Genomic DNA, 23,654 nt, shown 5'->3' on the forward strand with positions numbered 1-23,654 from the left:
AGGATTTCTTTTTCCCCAACGTAATATTTTATACACATATTAAAAAAAAAAAAAAAATGAGATTGAGTTCGTTCACTATTATCACTATTGAGTATATAAACCCATTTAGTACGTATTTTTATGGTTCGTTTAATATAATACTATTTAAATCATAGGCTCCATTATTGCAATAAAAAAATAAAAGCCTAGCGTTTAGCAATATTTACTACACATAAAGATAAAGATAATGCGGTTACACTCTAGCTTAATCAGTCAACTCAAATTAATCTAACCTTAGCCGAGACAAAGGCCATCTTTGTTGATATTCAGCTTGATTAAACAATTGAACATCTAAAATAGGCTTATAAAAATGTACTGGATTTTTTTATTGTTTATAGGTTACATTTCCTTCTTAACTAACATTAATTAAATTCATATTCATAAATTTCTTCCAATTTATAGTTGCGTTTGAGCATTAGTCCGAATCAGAAGAAATGTTGGTGCAAGAAGTTTTGGCCGAACGTTTGATCTGTAAATTTTGATAGAAGCCATTCTGATGGTATGGTCCACGATAAGTTACTGAATTTTTATCAGTCTCATAAACCTTTACTTCATATAATAATTCTGGGCGCTGCAAACACTGTCGCACATTATCCCAAATGTAAACGCAGACATTTTCTGTAGTGCTGGGCTAAAGTGTGGAGTAAGAGAAAGCTAGCATGAATCAAGGAAAACAAAGTCTTTTTAATCGTTACGCTTACAGTTTTTTTGAAGAAATCCACATCTAGATCTAGATTTTTGTGATCCAAATTCTGGAATACCACCTTATCTAATGCAGTCTTCAATTCAGTGATATTCATTACCATTCCTGTGCGCATGTCAACGGGTCCACGTACTGTCACTTCAACTGCAAAGATAAAATTTATGTTAAAGAATTCAACTACAATCTACGATATAAGATTAATTACACAAAAGCTTGCAACCCCTTTCATTCTCAGTGCATTTTAAAGGTTGAATGACTTATTTTTTAACTTATTATTTTTATTAACAGCCAGAAATTTCTAATTATTTTAATACAAAAAAGTGATTTATTAGAACTTATACTCATTTTATAATATATATTGATTACATTTTTGATGTTTAGGTGGCGCAGAGTAGAGATGCTAGTCCTGTGATCTCAGTGTTTGTAAGTACCTATAAACTATTTGATTTTAGTCCCGGAAAAATTGTTTAGTATTAATAATCTATGTTTCTGTTATTTTTCACAAAAAGTAGTATTCGTAGCCGAATGGGTTAGTGCGTAATTACCATTCGGAAGCTCCCAAGTTAAAATGTCCGAACATGAAACATCAATTGGTGGAACAGGTTTTTTTTATAGCGGTTGCCCCTCGGTAGGCAATGGCAAACCTTCAAGTGTATTTCTGCACCATGAAAAAGTTGCTCATAAAAAACGATCCACCGTTCGGAGTCGACTTAAAACTGTAGACCTCTCCATTAGTGTAAAGGGCTCCGACTCCATGCGCTACCCCCTCACTTGTTTTGAGAGAAATATTACGAATTTTCCAATGAAATTCACAGGAGATGTTCATTTCGTGGTTATTTTGCTAAAACGCACCAACACTATTCAGTAGATAATAGTTTTTAAGTTATTTGTTGATAAAATTTGTCTTTTACCTGTACCAAATTTTGATAGAATAAGTGCATTTATCACATTTATTTTAATAAATATTGAAACTATATTAACATACACACACGTTTTTAACTCTTTTTATTTATTTATACCACAAATTAACAATTTATATTGCATTTTTAAGTTGCTAACTCCAAATATGCCAGCTAAATTTACAATAACTGAAAAGCATGGCTGAATGGAGTGCTGCCAGAAGCAAAAAATAAAAAAAATAATAGAATGCGATTGAAAACGAAGCAACATAGGAACATAATTTCCACACACTCTTTTCTGTTAGAATAATGAGGGAATGGGGGTTTACAACCTCTATGGTGTATATATTGAGTTCATAAATATATATATGTAAATACAATATCGATATGATTTTCGAAATACAGTTCAGCTTCACGTAAAACTCCTATGTGCAGCGGAGACGGGCCAACGCGAAAAGGAGTTCTACGCAAAAATACTGTGGATTGCGTAGCCGGAGTTGGGCTGATAGGGTTATTTTTTTGAAGTGCGGCCGAAGGCCGCCTACGCAGAAGAAAGTTTTACGGAAAAATACTGTGGACAGCATAGACGGTCTAGTATCCGGTTATTTTATTTATTTATGCGGCGCTATTTTTTTCTTTTTTGTTAAATATATATATGTATATATATATAATATATCACATATTCACAATATAGTGAAAATTTGGAATTAAAAATCGCGCGATTTTTTACACACATTTTGAAATATTCGAATGCAAAGCCGAACCAGTGCAAAAGTTCCATTTTAAACATTTCTCTTGCATGTTTTGTTTTGATTAATGATCTTGATAAGATATATTATGCCGTGACATTTGCTTTTTTAAATCTCGGTTTATATGTATGTAAAGAATGTAAGAAAAATGTAAAAGGAACGATGCGATTGCCAATTACGGCACATTTTTTCTTTGATTTACCGTATAACTCGATGTCGCGTGCGACATTCAAAAAGAACATTTGTTATCAGTGAGTCGAAGGTATTTGTACAATTTGCATCAAATATTAGTAGCAAATAGATATTTAGAATAATGAGGGAATGGGGGTTTACAACCTCTAAGGTGTATATATTGAGTTCATAAATATATATATGTAAATACAATATCGATATGATTTTCGAAATACAGTTCAGCTTCACGTAAAACTCCTATGTGCAGCGGAGACGGGCCAACGCGAAAAGGAGTTCTACGCAAAAATACTGTGGATTGCGTAGCCGGAGTTGGGCTGATAGGGTTATTTTTTTGAAGTGCGGCCGAAGGCCGCCTACGCAGAAGAAAGTTTTACGGAAAAATACTGTGGACAGCATAGACGGTCTAGTATCCGGTTATTTTATTTATTTATGCGGCGCTATTTTTTTTCTTTTTTGTTAAATATATATATGTATATATATATAATATATCACATATTCACAATATAGTGAAAATTTGGAATTAAAAATCGCGCGATTTTTTATTCCAAATTTTCGCCTGCGGTGCTTTTTTTTCTTTTTTTTTAAATATATATATGTATATATATATATCATATATTCAAAATGCATACAATCAAACATACTTTACTGAAAATCAAGCATTAATATATATATGTATATAAATATATAAATATATACATATATCCATAAATGGATATATAAATATATATCATAAATATATACATAAATCCATTAATATATATATGTATATAAATATATACATATATCCATAAATATACCTATATATATATATATATATATATATATATATATGAATAGACGTATATAATATAGAAATAATTTGTAAAATTTTGTATTTCTATTCATTTATTATCTTCTAAAATTGTTTATTTATACGATGTCTGGCAGCACTTCGGCTGGTTGTAGTAACCAAAATAGGAGGATTCTTGGTCAATTTTACAATTTTTAAACTCAAATAACTTAAAAACTGCAAGCCGCCTGGGGGTGAGGTTTTCACTTTTAGAAAGTAGAATACCCCCTCTACCCCCCCCCTTATACCCCTTTTTTTTAAAGAGGCGGGGGAGGGAATGGGTATTTTTCCAAATACAAAATATAGATAAAATTTATCAAAATGTAAATTTTTCGTTTCTCTTTAGATGGAATCGAAATCAATTTTTCATGGTGTCCTGTAAACTAAGCACAAATGGACGCTCTTACATCAAACTCTCATTTGGTGTGGCATACATTACACCGAAAAAGATTAAACCCTTAAGGAGAGACTTAGAACCTACCATATTATTTAAATCTTCAATTCTTTCTTCATAAGCAGTTACTGCAACTACAGAACCGCTTTATAATACAAATATGTTATATGTGGAGTTTTTCCATGTAAAAGGATCAGAACAATTTTATGTAACGCTTGTGTCGACGGTACAAAGCTTCGAAACTATTTCAATTCAGCTAGTATAACGATTCGAGGAAATGGAGAGCTTTATGAAAATTGTATAATAATTTTTAAAATATGTTTGAGACCTTTTGGAAAAATCAAATATATAAATATCTGCGGTCAATTTCGGACCAAGCCGATTAGCAATTAATAGGGGTATTCGGGTCGAACTGCAAAATTATAATTCGGTAAAAGGGAAATATTTTCCATGCACTTTATTTTCGTTAAATTTTCCCGTGTATAGAATAAACTATTATAATATCGAGTTAACGCGGCGATAAGCGCAATAAAGCTGCGTAGCATATCAGTATTGCGTCAGCTCTTTTGTATTGACATTAATTTCATCAACACATTTCGAGGAAGCAGCAGCGGGATCTTTAAATTAATTAATATAAAATGTATTTTATTTTGCTCTGAATAAATTAAATAACAGAAAAATAAATGCGATCAGAATTAAAAGGTTTAATGAGTTACCAAAGCCGAGTTACAAATTGAAACTTTCCATTTTATACTCTTGCACCTCTTAAAACATGTACATTTAAAAGTTAGAAGTATAATTACCTGTGTAATTGTGCCCATGTCCGTTTATATGGTTGCATTTTCCGAAAACTTCGGCATTTTCGACATCACTGAGTTGCGGGCTAGTGATATAAAGAAATTTATTCAACTGACTTTTAACAATCAAAAATAATACAAGCTTTAAATTAAATAATTTAGATTTTTTATTTTATTTAAATAAATAAATAAATAATAACAATTTTAAATGTCAGAGTAAGAACACCAAAAAAATTTATGAGATAGCAAGCTACGAGAATATCATAAGTTTGCGGCAAGTGTGCAAGACAATTGATTATTGACGATACGATTTTAGAGAGAAATGTTTAGTATTACTTATTTTCACAAAAAGCTCCAACAAAAAAATTAAGTAACTGTCGGAACAAAGGTAAAGCATGAAAACAAGAATGATGACTCTCAAGTGCACGTTATTTTAACCGCGATTATGCTATTTAAAGCTCTAATAATTGTAATACAATAATTTGTGGTTAATTGGCAATGAAACACAACTGTTCACATATTACCACTCACTGAAATAAATACGAATAGAAAATCTATGAACAGAGATCAAGCACACTAATAATTTTAGCCTGTAGTTTACTTCACGATGCAATAAATTAGTCCGCAAAAAGTGAGCTTACTGCCAGTTACCTCTTCTGGACAAATTATTGGAATTTTCCCTTTACATTTGGCTGCAAGAGCTACTTTACGTCGATCCCACTGATACACAAACACATACATATGTATATATGTAAGAAATTAATTAAAATTAAAATAAAGACGGAATGGCAGGCAAATTATTGACACAATTTATCAAGGTCAACATTTAATCGCACCCAAGAGCACATTGACTTAGCAGCCTGTTTTAACTTCAATATTGTCACTCACATATGTACATACATATTGTTGTGTAGCATGACTATACCTGTATTTGTTGCTATTTACATATGTTCGTATGCACGAATTTACTTCCTTACCTATGTAAACGGTGGCAAGCGCTGAACGTTTCTTTGCGTGTAAGGAATGCAACAGGTTGCGACATTTTTACTTTCTATTATTTATTTATAACAAAATTCCAATTATCTCAAGAGGAGGGTGCGCAAGCGGAAGTTGTTAATTTATTGTTCCTGTTTTTGCTTTTGCGTGCTACGTCGAAAACCGACAGATTATTGGATTGGATTTGAAATGTGGACAACCAAATTTAGTGTATAAATAGTAGCGTTGGAAAGCTGGTGTCTTAGACTCCTTGACATATTGACTGCCGGAAGCTTATAGTTTTCGAGTTATTTGTAGTTAAAGTGTTTACATTTGTTGACAACACAAGGCCATTTTCCTATCAAGGTAAACACTTATCTCAATTGTTTTAATTTCACACATACTTTACAACAATTAAAACTGTACTACTTCTGTATTTTAATCATTATTAATAAAAGAACTTATTGAAATACGATTATAAAATAACTTTAATTTGCACTTTGCCAGGTAGCAAAAATTGTTCGAATTTCGCAGCGAATGAACGCGTTGTCAGCTTTCCCACGGTACCACTTTTACTCTCAAAATCAGTTGTCCTTACTTCAAAGTTTCGCAGCTTATTTATTAATTACATGTATTTATTGATTACAAATGTTAAGGTTTATTCAACTGAAATATTTGTACACGAAAACAAAACTTGACTCTCGGCTGGAATTTTTCGACGGTGAATGCGGACGTTAGGATAAGGGTGCTGCCATATTTATACACTAATAGAATACTGTGCCGCGGTGTATGAGCGACGGCGGCCAATAACGTTTCCACTCAACTATAAACAAATATCTATTATATATTAAAAACAGCTAAAAGATCTTTTAAGCTATTACTACTGTTTCCTTCAAATTAACAGTTTTTTAATAACACATGGAAGAAAATGGGTCAAATTAATTTAAACTTTTCTAAAATATACCAATATTCAAATATCAATATTCTTCTGAAATTGAAACGGATCAAACATTTTCCAGGGAAAAGCACATAAATAACGATTTTTGAAATAAATTACAAAAGAAATTCGAAATATATTTCTTTAGTTTTTAGAAACTTTACATAAAATGTTTAAAAGTGCATAAAAAATAAATCACGAAGAAACTTTCAGCAGAGTTTAGATAATTTAACGGGCCAAGAACTGAAAATTCTTCTCCTAAACCAATTAAAACAGTCCACTTAAGACTGCATTTTTAACCGAATTTAAGAAAAAAGTATCTGAGGTCACTATTACTTCTTTTTTCTTTACATTGTTGGCTTGCTTGCTATTTATCAGTGATTATTTATGCGACGTGAATATACATGAAAAATTATTCAGCATTAAAAATATATTTATTCGTATGTAAGCAATCACTGCTGTTTTCTCAATTTTTGCTTCATCGTATAATTCGTAGTTCCGTAGTTCTAGATAATAATAAAAAAATGGCAGGAGATAGTAACATCACTGTAAGAAAGTGCGTTTTTTATCATTTCCCTCCTACATGATTTTGTGTCGTTAACACGTTTGGTTTCATTGTGATAACCGTCGTGACGTCATAAACAACTATTTAAACAACTTCCCATGAAGCTAGTAAAAAACTGAATTCGTTTCTGTAAGCGATTAAATCATTTCGATCACACGAATAGCGAAATCATTATCTGTCTTTATGGTATTCTCCCTTTGACTAATAATACGTTCGCATATAAGTAGATGATCTACTTTATCGAGCATAACTTCCAATCCGTAATTCAATAGAAAGGTTTTCCATGCAAAATTTCTCTCCCAAAGTCTGAGATTATAAAATAATCCTAGATAATAACCATACTTTTTTAAATCCAACCCTGTGTTTTTTGTGTAATAGATCATTAATTTTACGAGTGTTAAGAAAAACGTCAAAGTAAAAACTAAATAAAATGGATGCCGGCAAAGAAAACAGGTTTGCAGACATAATTCTAATAAAATCTTTGTTAGGTAGTATTAACTATGCATTCATATAGTATAATAGAAAAAAAGCGTGTGTCCATTAACTTGTGTCCTCTTATTATTTATAATATCAAATTTCGAATGCGTATTGCTGCCATAATTTTTTAAATCTCAGTAAATGTCGTCGACGGATTTCCTCCAGTTTATTATTAGCAGCTAATTGCGCAATTAAATTAGCTATTCCTTCTCCTTGCCTTTTCCTCATATCGTTAATAATATTTAAACAAACCAAAGCCACTAATGTAATTTCATTATTCAATTTCATTTTAAATTAAACCTTTCACAAAGTATTGTCAGCTGATTGTCAATTTTGCTGGTAATGTGCAATTTGTGAACGGGTAGATTAATTTTGTGGATTTATTGGTAATTAATGCATATGTGAACGTATGATAATACTTTAAAATAACTTGCAAAACTGTTAGGAATTAAAATGAAATTAAAAAAATAGTGACATACGGGACAAAAACTAATATGTAAATAAGGCAGATGGAGGCAGTTGTAATATTTAAATAATGCTATTTGACAGTTATAATGTTAAAAGGCATGGTGCAGCTGTTTAGTAAATTTTATTAAAACATAATGTTAACAATAAACGAATACGAGCTCACAAAAAAAGAATGTTTGTACTATGACACTATCGTGAATTTCGCATACACTCAAATTTTGATTTCCGTTGATATGAATTTTTTAAACTTTGTGATAAATACATGGGCACAGATATTTATTACTATCGATAGAACGAATTAATTCAATATGTTCAGAAGAAGAACCTTAAACGATTTGGCTGAATGAAAAATACGTCAATGCAGTACACGAATTCCTACAATCGAGTGGAGAGTGCAATGGAAAAAGTATGAGCAATGTAAAATTGTACATAAATTCTTCTTCTTAATTGGCGCGATAACCGCTTACGCGATTTTGGCCGAGCTTAACAAAGCGCGCCAGTCGTTTCTCTCTCGTGCTAACCGGCGCCAATTGGACACACCAAGTGAAGCCAAGTCCTTCTCCACCTGATCTTTCCAACGCAGAGGAGGCCTTCCTCTTCCTCTGCTACCACCAGCTGGTACCGCATCGAATACTTTCAAAGCCGGAGCGTTTGAATCCATTCGGACGACATGACCCAGCCAACGAAGCCGCTGGATCTTTATTCGCTGCGCTATGTCTATGTCGTCGTAAAGCTCATACAGCTCATCGTTCCATCGCCTGCGATATTCGCCGTTGCCAACGTGCAAAGGTCCAAAAACCTTACGCAGAATCTTTCTCTCGAACACTCCAAGCGTCGCTTTATCGGATGTTGTCATCGTCCAAGCTTCTGCGCCATAAGTTAGGACGGGCATGATGAGAGTCTTGTAGAGTGTTAGTTTTGTTCGTCGAGAGAGGACTTTACTGCTCAGTTGCCTACTTAGTCCAAAGTAGCACTTGTTGGCAAGAGAGATTCTACGTTGGATTTCAAGGCTGACATTGTTATCGGTGTTAGTGCTGGTTCCTAAATAAACGAAGTCTTTTACAACCTCGAAATTATAACTGTCTACAGTGACGTGGGTGCCGATACGCGAGTGCGCCGACTGTTTGTTTGAAGACTGGAGGTACTTCGTTTTGTCCTCGTTCACCACCAAACCCATTCGCTTTGCCTCTTTATCCAGTTTGGAGAATTCAGAACTAACAGCGCGGTTGTTAAGGCCGATGATATCAATATCATCGGCATACGCCAACAATTGTACGCTCTTATAAAATATTGTGCCTGAGCGATTAAGTTCTGCGGCTCGTACGATGCTCTCCAACATCAGGTTAAAGAAGTCACACGACAGCGAGTCACCCTGTCTGAAACCTCGTTTGGTATCAAACGGCTCGGAGAGGTCCTTCCCAATTCTGACGGCGCTGCTGGTGTTGAGCAACGTCATCTTACATAGCCGTATTAGTTTTGCGGGGATACCAAATTCAGACATAGCGGCATACAGGTAACTCCTTTCCGTACTGTCGAATGCAGCTTTGAAGTCGACGAAAAGATGGTGTGTGTCGATTCTCCTTTCATGGGTCTTTTCCAAGATTTGGCGTATTGTGAATATTTGGTCGATGGTAGACTTTCCAGGTCTGAAGCCACACTGATAAGGTCCAATCAGCTGGTTGACGGTGGGCTTCCGCCTTTCACACAATACGCTCGCTAGAACCTTATAGGCGATATTTAGAAGACTAATCCCGCGGTAATTGGCACAAATTGCAGGATCGCCCTTCTTATGGATTGGGCAGAGCATACTTAAATTCCAATCGGCAGGCATGCTTTCATCCGACCATATTTTGCATAGGAGCTGATGCATGCACCTTACCAGCTCCTCGCCGCCATGTTTGAATAGCTCAGCCGGCAGTCCGTTGGCGCCCGCGGCTTTGTTGTTCTTTAGCCGCGTTATCGCTATTCTCACCTCGTCATGGTCAGGTAACGGAACGACAATTCCGTCGTCAACGATTGGGGTATCGGGATCTTCACATTCTCTATGACATGCGCAGCTGTCACCGTTTAACAGGTTCGAGAAGTGTTCCCTCCATAATTTAAGATTGCTCTGTACGTCAGTCACCAGATCGCCGTCTTTGTTCTTACAGGACAACGCCCCGGTCTTAAAACCTTCTGTAAGCCGCCGAACTTTCTGGTAGAATTTTCGGGCGTTGTTCCCATTGGCCAGCATCTCAAGCTCCTCGCACTCACGTATTTCGGCCTCTCGTTTCTTCTGTCGGATAATACGTCTCTCTTCCTTTTTCAGCTCTCTGTAGCGATCCCACATGGCTCGCGTTGCGCCCGATCGCAGCGTGGCTCTATAGGCGGCATCTTTTCTTTCGGCGGCAGCATGACATTCCTCGTCGTACCAATTGTTTTTTCGGGCTCGCCGGAATCCGATTTCTTCTTCGGCGGCGGTACGTAGGGAACGAGAAATGTTGCTCCATTGCTCGCGCATGCCGGTGTGTTGGGCAGTGCTCTCCGAGAGCAGGAGTGAGAGTCGAGTGGCGAATCTTCTGGCTGTCTGTTGTGATTGCAGCTTTTCGATGTCGAACATTCTTTGCGTAGGTAGATGTACGTTTTTTGCTGCACAGAGGCGTGTGCGCAGTTTGGCTGCAACAAGGTAATGATCCGAGTCGATGTTGGCTCCTCGGATCGTACGTACATCTAATACACTAGAAGCGTGTCTTCCATCTATCACAACATGATCGATCTGGTTTCGCGTTTTTCGATCAGGAGACAGCCAGGTAGCTTGGTGTATCTTTTTATGCTGGAATCTGGTGCTGCAGACTACCATGTTTCGGGCCCCGGCGAAGTCGATCAGCCTCTGTCCGTTACCGGATGTTTCGTTGTGCAGGCTGAATTTTCCGACTGTGGGACCAAAAATTCCCTCCTTGCCCACCCTGGCGTTGAAGTCGCCAAGCACGATTTTAATGTCGTGGCGGGGGCAGCGCTCATAGGAACGTTCCAAGCGCTCATAGAAAGAATCTTTGGTCGCATCGTCCTTCTCTTCCGTCGGGGCGTGGGCGCAAATTAGCGAGATGTTAAAAAATCGCGCTTTGATGCGGATTATTGCGAGACGCTCGTCCACCGGAGTGAACGACAGTACTTGGCGACGAAGTCTCTCTCCCACAACAAATCCGACACCGAATTTGCGCTCCTTTACATGGCAGCTGTAGTAGACGTCGCAAGGTCCTATGTTTTTCTTACCTTGCCCCGTCCATCGCATCTCTTGGATGGCAATGATGTCAGCCTTTACTCTCACGAGGACATCAACCAGCCGGGCAGAGGCACCTTCCCCATTAAGGGACCGGACATTCCAGGTGCATGCCCTCAAATCGTATTCCTTATTTCGTTTGCAGGGGTCGTCATCAGTGTTGGAAGTTCTCATCCGAGGCTTTGTTGCTGTTTTCATTGGGGTGGCTTTTTAAGTGGCGGGTCCCAAACCCAGCGCACAACCAGCTATGCTGGGATGCTTCGCCTTCTCACTTTAGCTCACTCTCGGACGGGTGTTCGGAAGCTAACCAGAGGATACGTGGGCTAATCCCGGACGTTGTGAGCTGCTTGGACCATATGTAGAAGAATCGTCCTGGCCACTCCCAAGTGAATGGCGATCAGTAACTTTCCCCAATTGCGTGGACTTCTACACATGGAACCATCCTCCTAAACTAATTAATTTTTTTTTGTTGCGTTAGATGCGAAGGGTCGAAATAAATAGGTACAATTTTATTACAAAAAATACAATTCATAAATGGATTTGAGACAATTTGGAAAGTTTCATGCTCCAATCTTAGTTAACGGATCAAAATAAGTTGAATGAGACCATTATAGGTCCGTCACAATGGGTCCGTTCTGTCCGTTCCGGCAATCAATTTTACTGGCAGCAAAATAGATTATGTGCGTTTGAGTAGAAGACGCCACATACGTTCCGTACGCCATTCGTGCGTCTAGATCTCGAAGTTATGTTCGCAGTCACCGCTTACGACTATCATAAATTCTATTAAATCCCTCTTTCGCTTCAATAAGCACTAGTTTTATAATATATTTCACAACTTTCTTTTGATTATATGCGGCAATACTTTCATTGTGGCACAACGGTACGTTTTACAGGTCGCGACAGTCAAATGCGTTGCCGCAACGGGCTTGACATTATGACAGCCCTATTAGGGATCTTCTCTATTATTTTTGTGAAACCAACGCGAATCTATACAAGATGGTAGCACTAGAGCAACAAAAATGTTTACATTTTTTTTATTTTTTCAATTTGGTGTTGTTTATGTGAAAATTTCCAGAAGAATGTAAACAACTAAGCAACAAAGAAGCAGCAACTTGGAAATTCAAAACATCAAATCTCAAATCAACGGCTCTAGTGCCACCACTTTGCATGAATTCACCTTGGTACGAAAGCGAATGGATCGTTTTTTCTTTTTAGTTCACAATAGCTTCCAAGTTCTGTCATGTTTTGGTTCGTACTTTCAGGTCACAATAGTTGTGGAACTGTCAAAACATCACAAATGGTGTGCAAATTAAACAAAATTTAAATATGGATCCGAGTTTGCTGTTTTACTTAAGCTCTAGTGAAAGTGAGGAGAACGAAAAAATTATACGGAGACAGCTTAGAGAAAGGAGTAATCCCCTGGCTTTATCAAACAGAGTGTAAACATATAAGAAATGCAGATTTTCAAGTAAAGCAACAAAAGTTTTATTGCAGTTTCTTAAAACGGTTTCGTTTAACCAAAGAGGCTTTCAAATATGTACTGCAGAGCTTAAATTTAAAGCAGACGGATGCAAAAGCTGTGGCTCCAGTGATACAATTAGCTGCCACTCTTTCTCTTCTGGCAAGCGGAGGTTATCAACATAGCATTAGCAGTGACTACTTAGTTGGCATGAGCCAAAGCACTTTCTCGAAGTTGACTTCCCATGTCCTCCTCGAGATGGAAAACAAGTTGTGTCCACAGCACGTACAATTTGACCCAGGAGATTCGTCTAGATGCAAAAAGTGGTTTGCGGATAAATATAAAATAGATGGAGGTGAATGAAAACTTTCTTAGTTGCAATTCGAATTTATTAAGTAACTTCTTGTTTTTTAGTCATCGGTTGCGTTGATGGCACGCATATTAGATTGCAAAAACCCTCAGCGGACGATAATATGTACCTCAATCGGAGAGGGCACCATAGCATCAATGCTATGATAGTAAGTTGTTTTTGTAGTGCTAAAATATACCCGGTATTTATTGCTATGTTTTCATAAGATTTGCGATCACACTTACAAAATCTTGGCAATCAACTGTCAATTCGGTGGTGCAGCTCATGATTCCTTCGTGTGGAAGCATTCAGACCAAAGGCGAGTTTTGAAAGAACGATTTGAGCGTAACAGACAGGAGAATTCATATCTATTAGGTACGTTTGTAAATCTTAAATTGTTTTGTATGGTTACATTGAGTATTTTTATTTTAACAGGAGACTCGGAATATCCACTTGAACCGTGGTGTATAACCCCTTACAAGAATCCTTTGGATGGCTCAAGCGAATGTATGTTTAACGATGTTCACTCCAAGGCAAGACGTGTCATTGAACGAACTATTGTTATTTTAAAAAGACGCTGGAGAATATTAGAGTACGGCAAAAAAGGAAGATACCATTTTACAAAAGTGGCAAGATTTGCCAATGTGTGTGCAGCGCTACACAATATCTGTATACAGTTTAAAATTAATTACAATCCTCGTAACTACGAATCCGACCAAATGACCGAAGTTGAGGCTAGTGAATCAAATAAATTCACTGCAATTGGTCAAACAATAAGAGACCAAATAAAGCACTCGCTTTTAGAATTTACCTAAATTTCAAATTGGTATGCATACACACATATAAGTACTTTTAAAGCTGTAAATATTAGCAATAATTAAAAAACAGAATTTGGACAGTACCATTACAATATTTCATTTCATTTCATTTCATTTATTGCCCAAAATCATTTTAACATAGGAGTTTACAAAGTTATGATAAAATTAGATTATTTAGCATTATCCTAACATACATTTGTATTTATCTAGGAGCTTAAAACTTATTTTTCTTTTGATTATACAATAGGTTATCATTATTATTTGGAATGTCTTTGGCATAATTTTAAAACTTATTTATATTCTCCCAAAAAGGGCTTAAAAAAGAGATAACGTATAATAAACTTCTATAATTTATTTGGCTATAAATTGATCAATGTTATAAACTAAATTTTCATCGTTGAAGTTGTAAGTATTGTATCGCCTATGATAATATATTGCTTTACTATTTTTATGCAACAAATTATTATTTTTTAGTATTTTTAAATATATTGGTGATAAATATTTTTCTGTTAGAGGTAATGATATTTCCCTTGCCTTTGACAGATATTTGTTTATCAGTTCATTTTCTATGAATGTCAGTTTATCAACAAATCTTACTGACGATTTCATTAAGAAAAAGTCTATGCGTGATATTTTACATTTTTCATACAAACTTTTATTAGAAACTCTTTTCCGAAAAGTACCACTTCTGTAAGGTTGGCGATTAAGACCGCTACAAATTCTTAAAACATATCGTTCAATTCGTCTGAGTCTCTCCATTTGGCTCGAAGAAATGTTGAACCATATCGGATGAGCATAAGATATGATTGGCCTAATTATTTGTTTGTAAATATTTATTTTAATACAGTTCGATAGTCCACCCTGCCTTCTTAATAAATTACAATAGCTAAAGAACATTTTTTTTGCTTTCCATTACAATATTAAGAATAAAATAAGCTATATCTTTCGCAAATGATTTGTTTTTCATTTTAACGCACTTTTTCACGAACAGGCACATGATAATAATAACCTTTTTCATGGATACAACTCAAGGCACATTAAACAGGTAGCAGTAGCAGGTTGCAGTTTTGTTCTTTTTTATTTCTTTGTCAAATAAGTTTGTTTATATTATTATACGATCAAACGAACTTACCTGAGTGAAGTTCGATCGTAATTATGCTAGCTGTCTCGTCCGAAGAGATCAATTATAACTTGTAGTAACGCCAGTTGCCAGATCTAGTCACAACATTTCACAATAAAAAATTTTTACCAGGTGGTAACCCTTTACTTACGCTCCATTTTCCCCGCTTTCCTCATTAATTTTACAATTTTCGACAAATCGAACCGGGGCCAAAATTAAAAAGAGGAATACTTCTTCATCTTACCCTTCCTGTGGTGGGTGGGTTTGATCTCTTCGGACGAGACAGCTAGCGTAATTACGATCGAACTTCACTCAGGTAAGTTCGTTTGATCGTATAATTATACTACGCTGTCTCGCCCTCGAGATCAATTATAACTTGTAGTTACATATTTACAAAAACATGAGATTTGTCTTTCGCTTTAAGATCTTTAAAAGACCTACACTTTATTTAAGTATTTTTATTAGTCTCAATTCTAATAACAGACTTTGCAAAACCTGTTTCATCAGTTATTGGTCGATTATAAAATCGAGCGAATGTTTCCGACTTCTTTGCCCATCCTGCCGTCTTGCGAATAGTTTCCACATCGATGCCCCTCCTAAACGCCGCCGATGTTGATGCAAGACGCGTGCAGTGCGCTGAAAACTGCTTTATATCAAGACCACTCTTCATCATTGCTTGCTTCACCCACCTACTAATCGTTTGGGACGTAGCTACCCTGTAAGGCTTCTTAAACGTTATAAAAAGACTTTCGTTTGTGTGACTTCTCAACTCTCTTGTCTTATTCAAGTAAACTTGAAGAGTTTTAACTGGGCATATTTTGTTATTTTCAATAAACGTCGGAATTATTAAATTAGGTTGTGTGTTACCCACCGCCGTAGTTTTAATTCTATCAGGCATTTTTATAACTGCTAAATTATCTTGGAAAGTTATATTAGCCGTTTTTATTTTCGACAAGGTCTGCACTCTTTGGGCAGTCACCAACAATAAGAGCAATGCGAGTTTTTTAGACAAGTCATCCAATTTTAATTCGCTGTTCTCTTCCCGACTTGAGTAAAATTCTAACACTATACTTGGATCCCATGTCTGATCGTATTTGGGGCGTTGTGGTTTTATTACGGACACTCCCCTGCAAAATCTCCTGATGGTTGGATCTCTCCCAATATCCCACGTTGACAATAACGATATCGCCGACCTATAGGTGTTAAGAGTCCCATACTGACTTTTTCCCGCTGCCAATGGTAATAAAAACTCTAATACTGCCGCCACCGTAGGTTCAAAGGGTGTGATGTGCCTTGTCTTACAAAAGGAGTACCAAGAAATAATCGGCTTGTTGTACTGTTTTAGTGTATTTTCGAATAACGATGCTAAAATGAATTGCAACGATTCATTCGGTGCTCTTTTCTTAATAAATGCTTCCCTGATAATTTGCCTGCAATCAAGGTAAGTGATTTCCATGCTGGGTGAAATTCTCTGAAAGGAGAGTGCAGAAGAAGAATATCCCGGTTTAAGTGTATTGGTTGACTTATAAGCAATTCGTTAAACAGTGGAAACCAAGGCCGAGATGGCCAATTTGGCACAACTAAAACCCCTTCGGCTTGATCATTGATTATTTTCTTGATTACTTTTAGTATAAGCGCAAAGGGAGGAAAAGCATAGAACTTCAGACAGGACCAATCTACTGCAAATGCATCTACAGCTGATGCCTCTGGGTCCGGAAACCAAGAATAAAAAATTTGACACTTTTTGTTAATGTTTGTGGCAAACAAATCAACCTGAGGTTTACCAAAACACCAAACAATTTCTTTGAAAGCATAGTCTGCCAGTTCCCATTCTGTTTCTTCTGATATTATACGCGACTCCCTATCAGCTTGAACATTTCTTGATGATTTAATATATGTAGCCCGAATCCATAAATTCCGGTCTTGACACCACTGCCAGATTTCTCTACTAACACCCCATTTACACGATGTCTCCACTGGAAGGGAAACACTGGAAATTCTCTTTTCATGTCTCATTCGCGGGCACACGGGCAGAAATGTTTTCGGCGACATTTTGACATTTAATACTTTAGCATCGTCTGATTCGGATGTATTCTAGCACGCGCTTACATGTAAAGCAGAGAGCGTTCGACAACAGTTTCTTAAATATATGAATGAAAAATGCAAACTGGTTAAATAATAAATAATTTGTTGGTTTTTTTATTGAAATATATTTATAAATTCTTATACTTGAATAAAAAAAATTAAATTAAAAATACTTCATATGTAAATAATTAACTTAAAATTAAACTGAGTATCTAGAAATGCAGGGAAAAATTAGAAATCAACATAAACATGTCCCATAACTATTTTAAATTATACTATATTATATTACTTTACTAGCAAAAATAATTGTGCATTTCCCAAGCAGCGTTCGTATGTTTGTCTTCGTTGTTATCTTCCGTTTGCTTGAAAATCAACACATAACTTAGAACTTTCTTCCACGAAAGAAGAAAACGAATGAAGCAACTGTCAAAAATTGCTTTAAGATTGGAAATACGAATAAGAAGCACAAAGCGTGTCGCCAGTACAGGAGACAAATTCCCTTCTCTCTTCCGCGGCCGTCCTTCACCCCCGAACAAAATGTTTCCCTTCCAGTGGAGACATCGTGTAAATGGGGTCTAAGCTTTGTTAGTTTTTGGTACCGAATGCTGCCCATTTTGTTAATATAGCTAATCGCTGTAGAGTTGTCTATTCTAAGCAAAATTTCTGCAGATTTTAACGCAAATGCAAAACATTTTAACCCATAAAAGGCAGCTTTGGGTTCAAGCAGGTTGATGTGATCTTGCTTCTCTTCAACACTCCACCAGCCATGGGAATAATTATCCCCACATGAAACTCCCCAGCCAGAAAGCGAAGCATCCGAAAAAATTTCTAAAACATACTTTCCCTCTCTTATAGGGTTATTTGCTCGATCGATATTATTAATCCACCAATCAAGATCTTCATGAATGCACACATCAATATGAACCTTCTGCTCATAGTTTGCGTTATGCTTTCTAAGAGCTAAAACCTTTTGCCTCTCTAACTGCTTCGTGTAAACCATACCATATTGCACAGCAGGGCAAGCTGCCACAAGATACCCTATGAATTGCGCCAAAACTGCAATCTTTACCATAGGTTTCGTTTTCAAGCTTTTTGCTGATGATTTAATTTTGTCCCGCTTTTCCTCCGGAAGCCTCATACAAAAACATTGCGTATCGATTATAAATCCTAAAAATTTACATATGCGAGAAGGCTCTAACTGAGATTTTTTCACGTTAATCTTAAAACCCAAACTTTGCAAAAGAGACGTAGTCTCAGCAATGCTACCTTTGCAAATTGAAACCGAGTCTCCCATCAATAGTATATCATCAAGATATATAACCGTTTGCCCACTCGCGATCTTAGTTCTGGTTTCATTACTCTAGTAAACATGTACGGAGCTACCGATAACCCAAACGGTAAGCAATTGAATTCATACAATTGTTCTCTGAATGAAAATCTCAGAAATTTCCTGAAATTCCTGTGAATCGGTATCAGAAAATATGCATCTTCAAGGTCGACTGAAGCTAAAAAGGCATTTCTTGATACTATCTGTGTTACCGTTTTCCAGTCCTCAAGCTTAAAATGAGGAGCAGCTATAAATTCATTCAACTTTTTCAAGTTTAAAATAAATCTTTTTCCCCCGTTTGGTTTTGCAATTAAAAAATATGGTGAAACAAATTGCCCTTCACTTGGAATACACCCACTTATTGCCTTTTTTTCAAGAAGATGTTTAATTTCTGCTTCATAGTCTGAAATTTCCTCACTCTTAACATCAGGTACTTTGGGTGCCTGTTCTTGTTTTACTGGTGAGGAGAATGGAATTTTATATCCAGCTATGGCTTGGAGTATCGCCTCGTCTGAGGTGAGTTGCCTCCATTGGTTTATAAAAAATCTAAGTCGTCCTGCCGTATTTCTTACCTTATCTAGCGCCGGTGATTGTTGCGGTGTTTGCTGTCCCGATGGTAACTTACTTTGTTCCGAGGCAAATTGCCCCCTGATGCCTACGGATTTTGTGCTTCCTGAAGCCGATTTTAGCATACCTTTGCCTGCTTTCTCTAAAGTTGACGCTGTCTTGACTCGTTCAGTAAACGATTCGCCAAATAGTAGCGTGTCCACTGGACCCTCTGTTGCAACGATTTTTGATAGCAAATTTAGGCCAAGTAAGATAAAGGAGCGTCTGGTTGTGGATAATTTATAATGTAAATCCGTTAAAATTCTGCCAGTGTCTCCAAGAGCTGCATTGGTGGCTTTGCTTGTTTCGTCTCAATGTTTTCGAAAATGCTTGACCCAACGCGCTCAATGCTGCCCCCAGTTGATTTTGAAGCGCTAATTGATAGCTATCTTTTTTGATAGCCTGAGGTGCCAAGGTTAATTTCAGTTCCGGATTCAATGCTGGCCCGCCCAAACCAGGACAGTTCTCTGGTATTGGATATTTTCCTAAAAGTTCATCAACGTTTTCTTTTGGCAGTCCTGATCTTGCAAGCGCCAGCCAATTATCAGCAATTGGTTGACCTATTTTTAACCCTTGACTAAGTGCTGTAATGTTTGGCCCAATGTACGCTAACATAGAATCAGGAAACCCTTCTTCTGGGCCTGGAGACATTGGCGATGTACCCGAGTATACGTGCTGTATGCCTGCGCCGCTTGCTGACTCGCTCGGTAAATTGGAGCTTCTATTAATATTGTCAGGTGAGTTGCCTGACTCCCGTGTCGTACCTCGCGGGTGACGCTCGCCGGGATTAGTTTCTTGAAGTGTCGTTCGTCTCGCGATACGCTCACCGTCATTATGCTCGGAATTTCTAATAGACTTTTCGCCACTTCTTGAACGTGAAGAACGGGTAGTACCTCTGCTAGAGGATGATGATGAATAACGCCTACGTACATAACCTCTATACTGAGAATTTCGGCTTGCCTGCTGCGTCGTATAGCGACTGCTTGAACTGTAGTCTCGAATAACGGAACGCCGATTTTGCCCCTTCGTTTGATGGCTTTGACGCTTTTCATGGAAATCGTTTCTACGACTTTCCACGTCTCTCTCTAATTGCGCAATTCTACGCAGAGCATCATCTAAAATTGTTTGTGAAGCATCCATTTTCTTTCCCACAACCAATTTTTTATGAAAAATTTAATAAAGTTTCATTTATCGCTTGAGTAATAAAAAAACACGTGTGATCTGATCTGCACAACAAAACGTAATGAGGAAAGCGGGAAAATGGAGCGTAAGTAAAGGGTTACCACCTGGTAAAAATTTTATTTTTTATTGTGAAATGTTGTGACTAGATCTGGCAACTGGCGTTACTACAAGTTATAATTGATATCGAGGACGAGACAGCGTAGTATAATTCTAAACTATCAATCTTTGTTTATAGATTTTGATATTCTAGGGATAAAAAGCAAAAACAAAATATATTGCTCTTGTTGCTTTGCTGCTCATAAAGGTGGTGAGAGATTCCCAATTAACGCAATGTAACAATTGTTGTTGTCATATCGATGCACTGGGGGGTCCAGTAGATGTTGTGTTGAGCCATTATTTCGTACTCAGTCATGCTTAGCATTATCCATCGGTATGGTATCCACTGCGTATACTTAATTTCATAGAAGGAAATCAAATCAGAGGAAAACTGAGGAACTAAAACTTCGACTGGAAGAATTTAGCCAAGACAGCTTGGTACTAGTGAGGCTCTAGGCTCATTTGGCCGATATTTTTACAACCGATTTTTGTGTTCTTCACATATTTAAAAAGGATAACGCTTCCGTAAATTTGTGCCAAACCCTCAAGCAAATCAGAGGAAAACTGAGAGAATTATAGAACTTCGACTGAGAGAATTTAACCAGGGCAGCTTGGTACTAGTGAGGCTATAGGCTCATCTGACCGCTTTTTTGTTTTTAAACCGATTTCACGTCAGGTTGATACTCAGCGAAGTGTTTCCCTAGAAATCTAAAGTTCATGCTTCAAATCGTATATCATTCGCTTAAAAGAGCTAAACGAGCTTTATCATCAGCAGATTCATCTCTGCAAAGTGTTCGACAAGGGGATTCAATGCAGGTATTCAAAATGTTCCACCTAGTGTTATTTGCTACTCTAGCCTTCTCTTCAACTTGTGAAAGCAGAAAGTCCAGTGGGCTTAATCCCGAAAACGAACGGGTCGAACAATTCGATTCGGAACAGTTAGCTACCAAATGTTAATTCCATTGAATGATAGGGTTCGATCTTTGTCCTTTCTACTGAACGGTTAACCAAATAGATTCATTTAACTGAGGCCCTATAAGATTCCACGGCACTTACTTAACCGTGAATCTGCGCGCTACTGAGTTTACGATTAAGGGGCTTGGGGTAGTCAGAGGCCCAAAAAAATTATGACTTACAATAGTTTTTTTTGCTAGTCACAATACAATAATAAAAACATAGCATTAAAACTTCAATGTTTCGACTTGAATTTAGCAAAATTAAAAAAAAAAAAAATTAATAATTGTAAAACTTATCGCTGTTTGTGTGGAGCCCGTTTCTCCAAAAGTCTCTTACGGTGATCATCTCAAGTTCTTGCAGATTTATCTAAAATCAATCGGAAAAGAGAAATTAGTTTTATTAATAGCTAATCTTGTGCCTGATCGAAGCTTTTTTTTTCAAAATTAAAAATATGGTGGCCTCAGGAAATATTTTTCAGATTTTCGAGAAAAAACCTACATTAATTGTTTAAAAAAATCGAAATTTTGAAAAAAAAATCCTTCGATCAGACACGAGTTTTTATGTTTTTCAAAAGCAGTATACATTTTATTGAAATCTACCAAGCGGTTTTTAAGTTACAGTTACAGTTACAGATCACCAGTTCAAAAAACATAGTTTTGAGAAAAACGCATTTAAAATTTTGCTGTCTCTCCGGAGTGCCCGAACGCCCTTTCTTAATTGTTAAATAACTCGAAAAGTATTTGTCGGATTCACTTCAAATTTTCACACTATATTTTAAGGATATTATACTTGAAGAAATTGCAAACAAAAAAATTCAATTTTTTGAAAATTCTGACTACCCCTTACCCCTTCATTGAAGATATGGAAGAAAACATGCAAAAGTCACTCAATGGTTCAAGGTCTATAAAGCTGATTGTCGATACTCCACTTAGAAGTGTGAAAATGCCTAACTGTCAACTCGTCAGCGACCTAATCGGCTTCCATCACGCAGTGGCCAGATATTCAGTACTGCATAATTGATTTTTTTTTACATTTAAAGTCAGCTTAGGATGTGGAATTTTAAGGCCGCTTGGTCATCTGAAAAGATAACTATAAATGCTATAATGAAGTTGGTTGGAAGTGAAATTTTTAAAGCTTCTTAAAGTCAATATGACTATTTAACTACCATGAAATTCAACCTCTTAAGATAAGCTGCTTGTTTAGAATTCTCTTTTCTTTCATGACCAAATATGATTCGAACCATACTCGTAGTTGGTCACTGAACACTCATAAGTTTAAGCAGCCGTAATTCAAACGCTACGCTAACAAGTTGAGAAGACAATTTACTGAACGTGAAAATAAATACATAAACATACGCTTGTGTGCTATGGGTTCCACACAAAATATGAAAAAAATTGAAGAATGGCATATATTTTTGGGGGAAAAATATAGCATGAAATATTCACACACAAATCAAGCATACATAGATGCATTAGCAGCAAGCTGATGTGTTGCACATAAACATAACGATGTCTCTGTATGCGTGTGTATATAAATATTTTACATATTCACATATTTTTAGTTGTTCTATGCCAAAGGACGCTGATTCATGATACATATATTCTGCTTAGAACTCACAGCAGCAAAATGGGGAGAAACTTGCAACTGCAATTTCGTTGACAGGGCATAGCTTCTTTTAGTGGATCTTTATGGTCGGCCACCTATCAAACTAAGAATACATTTTTCAGATGTTATGCAAAGTAAGACGAAATCTTTTTCAGAATCTGTAAAACGTTGAAAAATGGTCTAGCGCCAATCTCTACCCAAATATTTCAAATTTATACATTATTTCTTCTTCAGCAGCGAATTGAAGACATGATTTTGAGGAACCCTTAATTTAAAATTAAAATTTTTTTATTTCCATTATTCTTATAACTGATTATTACTAGCTATTTTGTTAATTTTACATTTCTACTTACCTTTAAATTTATTTCAAGCGCGACGAAAGGCTGGAGACACCACAAGTCACAAGTGCAACAACCTAAAGGGTTTTTCAAAAGTGACGTTTTTTAACGTCATCGTTGACATTTGCCAAGTGGACAGATGTATAATTTTACACAATAAAACAACGCGTTAAAATTGACTTATTATAAAAATAATCGATTTTTAAGAAAAACGTATCGCGAAATTCGTGATTTTTCTGGTGGAAATAATCAGACGAATGAGTCGGCAATTCAAAGGTTGATGATAAAATTTCAAGAAACTGTTCTGTTGAGCATAGAAAATGGGTTGGAAGACCAAACACTGGATGTCCTGTGGGAATTAATGCTGGTGTAGGGCAAAATGTTGCTGAACAACATTCAACATCGGATCTCGATGGTCTCAATCATTAG

The 23,654-nt window shown here is 36.5% G+C and overlaps 3 protein-coding genes across 5 annotated transcripts; 1 reads left to right on the forward strand and 2 right to left on the reverse strand.

Annotated features, from left to right (window-relative positions):
• Nucleotides 1-336: 336 nt before the first annotated feature.
• LOC128865136 (6-pyruvoyl tetrahydrobiopterin synthase) lies at nucleotides 337-6,316 on the reverse strand. 3 transcript variants are annotated; one of them, XM_054105151.1, is made up of 5 exons: nucleotides 6,176-6,316; nucleotides 5,580-5,748; nucleotides 4,609-4,688; nucleotides 741-886; nucleotides 337-670 (listed from the first exon to the last, which is right to left on the reverse strand). In XM_054105151.1, the coding sequence occupies exons 2-5, from the start codon at nucleotides 5,642-5,644 to the stop codon at nucleotides 455-457; spliced, it is 507 nt and encodes a 168-aa protein (XP_053961126.1). In that variant the 5' UTR covers nucleotides 5,645-5,748; nucleotides 6,176-6,316; the 3' UTR covers nucleotides 337-454. The 3 variants fall into 3 exon arrangements, with proteins under 3 accessions (XP_053961126.1, XP_053961127.1, XP_053961128.1); XM_054105152.1 differs by having other exon boundaries at nucleotides 6,207-6,310; XM_054105153.1 differs by having other exon boundaries at nucleotides 6,224-6,285.
• A 6,220-nt stretch (nucleotides 6,317-12,536) lies between these two features.
• Nucleotides 12,537-14,027, forward strand: LOC128863054 (putative nuclease HARBI1). Its single transcript, XM_054101953.1, has 5 exons — nucleotides 12,537-12,722; nucleotides 12,778-13,097; nucleotides 13,157-13,260; nucleotides 13,319-13,466; nucleotides 13,527-14,027. Exons 1-5 carry the CDS (start codon nucleotides 12,610-12,612, stop codon nucleotides 13,904-13,906), a joined length of 1,065 nt encoding a protein of 354 aa, XP_053957928.1. The 5' UTR covers nucleotides 12,537-12,609; the 3' UTR covers nucleotides 13,907-14,027.
• Nucleotides 14,028-19,254: 5,227 nt separating this feature from the next.
• LOC128864677 (uncharacterized) lies at nucleotides 19,255-20,187 on the reverse strand. Its single transcript, XM_054104430.1, has one exon. It carries the CDS (start codon nucleotides 20,185-20,187, stop codon nucleotides 19,288-19,290), a length of 900 nt encoding a protein of 299 aa, XP_053960405.1. The 3' UTR covers nucleotides 19,255-19,287.
• Between the last annotated feature and the right edge of the window lie 3,467 nt (nucleotides 20,188-23,654).

Source organism: Anastrepha ludens, chromosome 5 (assembly GCF_028408465.1).
Source record: "Anastrepha ludens isolate Willacy chromosome 5, idAnaLude1.1, whole genome shotgun sequence".
NCBI classification, from domain to species: domain Eukaryota; kingdom Metazoa; phylum Arthropoda; class Insecta; order Diptera; family Tephritidae; genus Anastrepha; species Anastrepha ludens.

Excerpts from the sequence above, each read along its gene's own strand:
- LOC128865136 (XM_054105151.1), bottom strand. The coding sequence starts at position 5,644 with ATGTCGCAACCTGTTGCATTCCTTACACGCAAAGAAACGTTCAGCGCT. Across the intron at positions 4,689-5,579 it reads GCTTGCCACCGTTTACATAG|CCCGCAACTCAGTGATGTCG; the intron begins GTAAGGAAGTAA and ends TTATATCACTAG. Across the intron at positions 887-4,608 it reads ACATGGGCACAATTACACAG|TTGAAGTGACAGTACGTGGA; the intron begins GTAATTATACTT and ends TTATCTTTGCAG.
- LOC128863054 (XM_054101953.1), top strand. The coding sequence starts at position 12,610 with ATGGATCCGAGTTTGCTGTTTTACTTAAGCTCTAGTGAAAGTGAGGAG. Across the intron at positions 12,723-12,777 it reads CTGGCTTTATCAAACAGAGT|TTTCTTAAAACGGTTTCGTT; the intron begins GTAAACATATAA and ends GTTTTATTGCAG. Across the intron at positions 13,467-13,526 it reads GGAGAATTCATATCTATTAG|GAGACTCGGAATATCCACTT; the intron begins GTACGTTTGTAA and ends TTATTTTAACAG.
- LOC128864677 (XM_054104430.1), bottom strand. The coding sequence starts at position 20,187 with ATGGATGCTTCACAAACAATTTTAGATGATGCTCTGCGTAGAATTGCG.